Raw genomic sequence first — 9291 nt, 5'->3', positions numbered from 1 at the left:
TTTCCTTTAAAGTGGGGTGGGGTTCGGTGGGGAATTTTCCCCCCTGTACCTTCTTGCTGGTGTGGGCATGCTTTCTAAGGAATCCCCAAAAGCTGGGCACGTAGCTTTGCATTCATCATATGGAGAACCCAGTCACTTAAAGGAAACTTTAGGTGGAGAGATCCCACAAACCAAACCTAATAATAAGATCTCTTATCTCGCACCATCTCAAGGGATGTGTGAAAAATGCGTAATTCTGATTCGTGAAAAAAAATGCGATGACCGGGTATAAATATCACCACTCTAGAGAAGCTAGCATCAAAGTCACAGGTTACAAAAGACAATCGGGTTAGAACATTTGTGCTGGTCCAACATTCGAATCTATAATCGAAGGGTGTTCTTACTTGCCTTGAGAGCAATGGCCTGGCAGATTTGTTTGATCATCCTTCTGGCTGCTAGTTCTTCATTGGGTCTCCCCAGTTCAACTTCTGAACATATAACTGGTGCGATTGAAAGTTTGCAGAAAGACTTCGTAAGTACACATTCAGAGTATCTTTTTCTTTTCTCCATTAGCTAGCTTACTAATAATGAGTTGACGATGTGATGTGTCATGGATGCAGACATGCAATTCCAAATTATTTCTTTTATACGGTTTGGTGAATTTGGACTGGATTGCACAGCACTTGCTTTGACTTTCTTTGCAATATCCTCCCTTCCATCTGATAATTTAATATTAACTATGAGCTAAAATATAACCTTACTTGTTTTCTTACACCTTAAAGGAAAAGCTCGCTTATGCACGCATTTCTTTATGATTTCTCTATCAAGGTAGAAGCTGACTGACTGAAAGCATATGAACAGAGCTGTTTGCTCGCTTGATCTTAGTCATTCTATCATACTCATTCTGTGTGTAGTCCAATCTCTAAACAACTTGTTCAATACTTTTCATAGTGCATTTCTCTCTTAATGTATGGAGTTCTTTCACTGACAAGTTACTAAATTCCTCACTTTTAGAATTTTGTAACCAGTGGAAGGTGCCATGGAAATGCCACTTTTGTGTGTGAATTATAGCTGTAGAATTTGGAGCCAATTTTTTTTCAGGCAATGGAGGCTGGTGGATTCTGTGTACATGTTTATGTGAATTTGTTCTGGGTCTGAGCCCAACCCCAATGGACCATCCAAGGTGCTGGGTCTGTTTGGTCAATAGTTTTGAGCACTTTGGTTAGAATCATAGAGTTTGAAGAGACCATGAAGGTCATCCAGTCCAACCTCATTCTGCCAAGCAGGATTACTAAATCAAAGCTCTCTCAATAGATGCTCCTCTACCTCTGCCTAAAAATCTACTGAGAAGAGGACTCCATCACACTCTGAGGCAGGATTTCCTCGTCAAACAGCTCTTCCTAATGCCTCCTAATTTACATTGCTTAGATGCAATATCTTTTTTTCCTGTAGCTTGAATCCATTGCTATATGTCTTATTATCTGGAACAACAGAAAATAAGCTGGCTCCATCATCAGTATGACATCCTTATAAATATTTAAATGTGGCTTTCATGTCCCATCTTGTTTTCAAACTAAATGTACCCAGTTCCCTAAACTGGTCCTCGCAGGGCCTCTCAGTGATGAAGAACTATTATTGCTATGTGGGAATGTTGGTCCCAACAAATACATATTTCAGTTTAAGGTAGCATTGGATATTACTAAGAATGTGGTCTGGATGCTAACCAAAATAGTCAGGAAGACCCCATTTCTGTAATGGTTGGAGGATAATTGTACTAGGGAATCTTACAGAGGCACTCAAGGGGGATAATGACTTGGTGCATGTTGTCCTTTAATGTGAGGAGCAGGACCTCATATGAAAGCTTACATAATGGCACATGCTGTTAGTGGTGAGCCTTGTTCAGAGGAAGAGTCAGACAATGAAGTCACACCTGCTGTTTCCTTTGACAGGAAATGCTACTGGTTCAACCTTCCTTTGCTGTAGTGAGGTGTGACTGCAATGGGCAACGCCATGCGTTAAGATATCAGATACATTAATCTCATTGACCAGAACGCATAGTTACTGCACTCAAGTGCTTGTTCCATTTTCTAAACTGATTCCACATGCATGTGTAGAAGAGATGCATCAGAAACTAAATGCCATTGTGGCTTTTAAAAATAGGCTATATTTAAAGGAAGGAGAAATTATTCACAGGGAAACAGAGGCATATCAGTTTGACGAACTACATCTGGAATATTGATAACAGTGTAATATATATACCATATACATAACACACAGAGACATATGTATGTATGTATGTATGTATGCCAAAATTATCTTGTATATTTATAAGGTAAATGGCATGTTCGCTTTAGTCAAAAAATCAACCCAAGCAACCTAAATCAAATTATTCACAAGCCATTGAGACTACTATAAAGGTAAAGGTTTCCCCTTGACATTAAATCTAATTGTTTCCGACTCTGGGGGTCTCATCTCCATTTCTAAGCCAAAGAGCCGGTGTTGTTCGTAGATGACTCCAAGGTCATGTGGCCAGCATGACTGCATGAAACACTGTTACTTTTCTGTAGAAGTAACTTATTGATCTACTCACATTTGCATGTTTTTGAACTGTTAGGTTGGCAGAAGCTGGGGCTAACAGTGGGAGCTCATCCTGCTCCTTGGATTCGAACAGCTGACCTTTTAGTTAGCAAATTCAGCAGCTCAGCTGTTTAACCTGCTGCACCACTGGGGGCTCCCGAGACTACTATACTTTAGCTGTTTTCTTAAAAGGAACCCTCTCCTTCTCTGAGTAGAGGGCAAAAAGCAACAACTTCGTCTGTCCTGGGAGAACTTAAAAGAAATGCCAAGTTGACTTATACAGCAATATAAAGTATTCATGCGCCTTTATTTTAGCAGTAGAAGAAATGTTTTTTGTTTCTGTGGAATTAAGATTTGGGGTGTAAATGAAAATGACTGGGAAGCATGCACAGACTTCCTAAGCTGTAAATGAATAATAGAAAAGAAGACAGCAGTGATGAACAAATTTGCCTTTAAAATGGGATTAAAACTAAATCAGGCTGCCTGGCTGAAGGCAAAATAATTGCAATCGTTGATCTGATTGAGGAGAAAGAATTTCCTCTGGAGGCCATAACAGCTGGAATTGAGTCAAAGTTTATTTTTTTTTACTAATACTGAATGAAGTTATATGTTTGATTGAAATGTTTGTATTTTGTCTTGCAGAATGCCACTCGGTCTGATGTTGCTGAGGGCGGGCCCGTTTTTATACGTTTACTGGATAGTGGTCTATGGTCACAGGTAAGCTTCTTCCTTTATTTTCTTCAATGGGGAAAAGAGAGGGCCATGGCCAAGCTTATCCTTATGGCCAAGCTAATCAAATATACTGTGTCATGAAAAAAGCAAAAAAACAAAAACAAAAACAAACAAACAAAAACAAAACATGGCCACTTATTGATTTATTATTGCATTTTCACTGACTGAGAGGGCATTAGAAGCATTTGAGATTTTCTGAATCAGTTGCCAAACTAATTTGTGAGGATTGGCTATGATGCTAGCCCAATGCAGTGGTTTGAATGCTGAAATATGACTCTTGGGAAGGTGAGGATTTGAATTGCAACCCAGCCATGGAAACCCACTAGGGAATGTTGTGCAAGTCACACTCTCCCAAACTCGGAGGAAGGCAATGATAAGCCCTGTCTGAATAAATCTTGCTATGAAAACCCTATAGAGTTGACTTGAAGACACATTCCGACAAATGTGCATCTTCACTGTGAGTGGAGAAGAGGGAACATTGCTTATTTTCCGCCTCAGGCAATGAAATATCTTTAAAATCTTTTTGAAACGAGAACAATTTTTGTGTAACTCTTCCCCAGAGGGAGGAAATATCAGTCCCTTATGTAGCAGATGAGTTGCCTGTTGCAGATTAAATCTATAGTCAAGGACATGTATCTCCAGACAGCATTGTATAAATAGTGTTTACATTCTTTTCTTCCTGTGACAAGGAAACTAAATGTGAAAGGCGTAACTCTTTCACTTTGACTTACATGATTATGTGAACACATCTGATTATGTGAACACAAGAAAATCAAATACCATTCTAGTTTCAGAAGGCAGTGAGGCATTGCTTTGACTGCTTCAAGAGATGTTATCACCAGTGTCTGTGATGGTTAGAGGACCTCAGATTGAAGAATTTGGAGGATCAGAATTGCTCATATTTGTCTTACTTAAGAAATGTCTCTAATGCATTTTTTGGTATTTTCTCCCTTTGGCAGGCCAATGAGAAAAAATTATTAATAGCCCAGATTATTTCTATGTATGTGCAAATGCTGAACAATATAACCAAAACTCCAACTCCAGGATATATCAAGGAATTGAGAGAAGCTCTGGAAGACTACAAAGATCACTACAATGAAAGCTTGATGAAAGCAAATGATCTAATTCAGTTGGCACAGCTTCCGGTAAATATTGAAATAATGGGTTTGCTCTTTTCTTTTCTTTCTCTCCTAAAACGATTTGAAAGTTTGCATATGTGTGAATGAGAGAAATGTGAGGAAGCTTATGACTTTAGATGGGTTATACCAGGAGCAGGGAAATATCAGTCAAATTGGTTCTAGGCAGGCATGTTTGGCAGTGGCAATAATCTTAGGAGTATCAAAGTATGGTAGGAGAAGGTTGGTGTTTACCTCTCCAGTAATGTAAGGAAGCCTTCCAAGGCTTTCAGTGAGGATTTTAGAAAGCCACGTTCCAATGAAGGAAAGATGAATTTTTCATGGGTCTTGGTGTTGGCAATGTTGGAGAGTATTAGATCTTTCTTCTCCTTTCCAGCACTGGCTTCTCCAAAGGGTTTTGGGGTTTCAATTAGGAGACCCAGTGGTGTCAAACTTGTGCTCCTCCTGATGTTTTGAACTTCAGTTCTCAGAATTCCTGGCCACTGGACAAGATGACTAGGGCTTCTGAGACATCTGGAGGGCCATAAATTTGACAGCTCTGAAAGAAGAAAGAAGGAACTTCTTTTATCTCTAAGCACTGGTTACTGTGGTCAAAGATAAGGGAGGCGGGGAAGTGGGTTGGCTGATTTACCTAGAAAGAGACTGTCTGAAGGCTGTTTCTGGATGGTAGGTCCTGGGTTTTAGGGTTGCCAGAATGAAAAGTGGAGACTTCTCCTATCACGCTACAGAACTGCTTATTACACAACTAGATTACAAGCAACACCTGCTGAAATTTTCTTATATACACAGTCATTGAAGGGAGAAGTGGCATCTCTTGTTCTCATTCAGACCACTCCACTGTGTATGTCTTAATCACTAGCAAGGGTTAACCATGCAATGGAAGTTTTTTTGTGTGTGTCAGGAGCGACATGAGAAACTGCAAGTTGCTTCTGGGGTGAGAGAATTGGCCATCTGCAAGGATGTTGCTCAGGGGATGTCCAGATGTTTGATGTTTTGTGGGAGGCTTCTCTTATGTCCCCGCATGGGGAGCTGGAGCTGACAGAGGGAGCTGAATCCATTCTCCCTGGATCCAAACCATTGACCTATTGGTCAGTAGTCCTGCCAGCACAAGAGTTTAGCCCATTGCAGCTCCGGGGAAGTGAAACAAACAGATTCCATACACAAGGATAGTCAGGCTCATTTATTGACTATTTCAGTTTTCATAATCTCTCTTGTTCTCACTCTCTCTGTATGTATGTGTGTGGGTGTGTTCATGTGTGATGTTGTCCATGATGCACAATTCTCCTGCTACTAGATATTTTAGCTGAAACAAATCAAAGGTGTGTGAGTACATGTATTTGTATACATTAATGCTTCATGCTCATAGACTCTGATCAATAATGTAGACATGGCGCTCTTTGTCTGTATGAGTACAAAGCATGGACATACACACCCACACTGTTTTGTGATTTTACAGGGCATATGAGCTTGACTTCTGTTGGTGACTTATACCAGTGTAAGGTTAATAAATGTCACCATAAGTTTTGGACTGTGATGTAATTATGCAAGGAAGTTTGTTTTTAGCCATATCATGCTACTCCTTCAAGCCTGTGAGGTTGTTGTTCCAGCTGTATGCACAAAATCCTGCATTTTTTTAAAAAAAAGATCAATATTTGTCTTTTAAACAGATGGATAATTTGAAAATCCAGCGCAAGGCTGTCCTGGAAATGACTCGTGTCCTACAAGAGGTGAGAAAAGAAGAGAGCAGAAGGAGACGGAGGAGCCAAAGACAAAATTCCAGGGGCCTGAAAAGACAGAAACCAAATGTCATGGGATAACACTGCTTGTCTCCTGAGAGCACCTTTTAGTATCCAAATGTATTTATTAATATTTATCAATTTTAAATAATTATTTATAAGTGTCCGTTTGGAATAATGATTTAAAGTATTTAAATTAACTGGTTTGAAGTATTTATAATTCATGGTGTTTTCTTTAAAAATAATATTATTCAATTCCTATTTATCTTCTAATATGTTCAACTGAATCAGTTAGACCTTGTCCAGATTTTATCTGGTAATTTTCTATGGAATGCAAATACATTTTTAATTAAACAAAATATTCTGTTATTTCTCAAAGTCTTAGTGTGTCCTTCCTTCCTTCCTTCCTTCCTTCCTTCCTTCCTTCCTTCCTTCCTTCCTTCATCTAGAGTTTGTAGGATGATCAATAAATATTACTCATGTTTCTTCAGAAACAGGGAGTCCTGTTTAGGATATTGTTTAAGTTGGTGTTCATTTATAAATGATGCTAGAATAGTGTACCTATTTGTGGAGGTTATATTCTACACACACACATACACACACCTACATCACACATTGCTATCCAGTAAGACTGGTTTGGCAAACAAAAAGGGGTTAAGTTCATTTGGAATAAAAAAGAGAGCAAAATTAATTGGGAAATCAAATCTTAAAACAACTATTTCAGATGAAAATTGGGAGAAAGTTGGACCGCCCCACCTTACATGATCCTTGAAGGTACTGCTAACATAGGCTTCCATATGCCTTTAAGGCAAAATTTTGCAAATCTAGCCTTGATATGTGAAACAAAGAACAAGATGATGCCATTTCCTGTACTGTGTTTGAAAGCCAACCAGACTACCAGCTAAATTTTCCTCTTGACAGCATCCTTGTCCATAGCTCAATGTGACAGATTAGCTTAGGATGGTGCAGGGTTGTCTATCTGTTTCATATCATTCTCCTATATCTTACTGCCACTTATCAGTCATTGTCATCTAAGGCAACTGACTCATCTACCAAACAGGAGGACTGGCTCTCCGTTGTGTGGGCAGAGCAGTTCTTCGAACAAAGGAAAGAGGAAATGCATTAAATGACATAAGTGTTGGCGTTGGGAAGAGCCCTTGTGTTCAGGAGAAAAAAGAATTAGAGTGAACCGACAGGACAGAAACAAATATAACTGAGAACATACCTAAAAAGAAAAATTCAAGTCATTCTGACGAGAAATGCTCAGGAGAAGAGTATGGAATGATAGCTTGATATTTGTGTAAACGTGGGTGTTATTAATTTAGGGTTATCATGACACTCTTTTGTTCAAGAAAACGAGATAGATTTTAAGTAAGATTTGGATAGAGTTAGTCTATTCTACTTTAGATGTTAGTTTTTACCACAAGGGAGTAAGACTTCGTCAACATAGTAACAAAAGGCTAATAGCTGTTTTGAAACACAGTCTTGGAAATATAGGTGGTTCAGATCTGGGACATTTTACCTAAATCCAACATCACTCCAGTGATGATATGTTAAACAAACATTGTGTGCCAACAAAGGTTGAGTATCAATTAATCAATATGCTTGGAACCAGAAGAGCTTTGGATTTTTCTGGATTTTGGAATACTCTTATTTGTATATATGTGTATATAATGAGATATCTTGGAAATGGGATGCAAATGAAACATTTATGTTTCATATGCACCTATTTCTGTTTTATTGACTATTCTAAAGCCTTTGACTGTGTGGATCACAATAAACTGTGGCAAGTTCTTGGCGGTATGGGGATACCAATTCACCTTGTCAGTCTCCTGAGGAGTCTGTATAATGACCAAGTAGCAACAGTAAGAACAGACCATGGAACAACAGATTGGTTCAGTATTGGGAAAGGAGTATGGCAGGGCTGTATACTCTCATCCTACCTATTCAACTTATATACAGAAGATAATGATGCTGCAGAAAATGGAAGGAAAAAGAAAGAGGGGCTGACCAATGACAAGATGGATGTTATCCTTGAAGTGACCGGCTTGAGCTTGAAGGAGCTGGGGGTGGCCACAGTTAACAGGGAGCTCTAGCATGGGCTGGTCCACGAGGTCACAAAGAGTCAGAAATGACTGAACGAAACACATAGCCTGGGAGTGATTTCATGCAACATATTAAATATTTTTCATACATGGAACAAAGTTTGTGTATATGAAACTATCACATCACTGTTTCAATCACCTATGTGGAGATTTTTGGATTTTTGGAGTGTTTTGGAATTCAGAATTTCAGATAAGGGATGCTCATCCTGTACCATGCACTGTATGTAGAAAAATGGCCAGAGTGAATGATTAATAATCTTTCATGTAGCTGCCAGGCACAACATTCAGTGCATAGAGACAATGCACATTTGTGCACTGTTCAGTGCACTTTAATCTCATTCACCATAGTCTGAAATGCACAGTTTATGATCAGCCACAAATAGCTAGATTGATGGTTGCTTATTTGATGCCATTTGGAGTCCACATTCAAGTATCTCCTGGACTTTTATGCCAGACAATGTTGGGATGACACACCTAATAGGCAGAACAAGATGGCTGTCTTAGCAGCAGATCATAGATGTCAGAAATGGGCAGGAATTACTTTAATAATATGTAATTTATTATTGTGTGTTTAGTGATAATTAGGAGAGATGCTTACAGAATTTTATGCCTCATATGCCAAAATAATTTCTTAGGCTTAGATCTTATGACTTTTAATTTAAATGTATTTTGGGCTGTATTTTGGGCTGGCTCTTCATGGGGCCAAAGGGTGATGCTGAGGCAGGCAGTAGCAGACAAAGATAAGTTAGTTTTTAAAAAAATCCTACTACAGGCATCATTTAAGACCTCATCACATGGATTAATTTTTCTGCTTATTGGTGCTGCCAGCACACTACCGGCATGGAGTCCACCGGAGCCCATCAAATGATGCAGGGCTACTTCCTCTGTTGGGCTCCATGCTGGCAACATGCTGGCAGCACCAAAAAGCGGAGGCAACAGGAGTTGGGTGTACACCCGTCACCATACAGAAAAAGTCTGGGAAGAAGCCAGGGACAGTGGAGCAACATTGTGGAATGGGATTCCACT

General features: G+C 39.2%; 1 protein-coding gene across 1 annotated transcript; it reads left to right on the top strand.

Annotated features, from left to right (window-relative positions):
* Window positions 1-366: 366 nt before the first annotated feature.
* Window positions 367-6241, top strand: IFNG (interferon gamma). Its single transcript, XM_060776136.2, has 4 exons — window positions 367-511; window positions 3199-3273; window positions 4248-4433; window positions 6092-6241. The coding sequence occupies exons 1-4, from the start codon at window positions 398-400 to the stop codon at window positions 6239-6241; spliced, it is 525 nt and encodes a 174-aa protein (XP_060632119.2). The 5' UTR covers window positions 367-397.
* Window positions 6242-9291: the final 3050 nt, after the last annotated feature.

Source organism: Anolis sagrei, chromosome 5 (assembly GCF_037176765.1).
Source record: "Anolis sagrei isolate rAnoSag1 chromosome 5, rAnoSag1.mat, whole genome shotgun sequence".
NCBI lineage: Eukaryota > Metazoa > Chordata > Lepidosauria > Squamata > Dactyloidae > Anolis > Anolis sagrei.
Note: the sequence above shows the minus strand (reverse complement) of the source record. Positions and strands in the feature narration are given on the sequence as shown.

Bases quoted from the DNA above. Each gene is read 5' to 3' on its own strand.
- IFNG (XM_060776136.2), top strand. From the start codon at position 398: ATGGCCTGGCAGATTTGTTTGATCATCCTTCTGGCTGCTAGTTCTTCA. The intron at 512-3,198 runs GTAAGTACACAT...TTTGTCTTGCAG, and splicing joins AAAGTTTGCAGAAAGACTTC to AATGCCACTCGGTCTGATGT. The intron at 3,274-4,247 runs GTAAGCTTCTTC...TCCCTTTGGCAG, and splicing joins ATAGTGGTCTATGGTCACAG to GCCAATGAGAAAAAATTATT.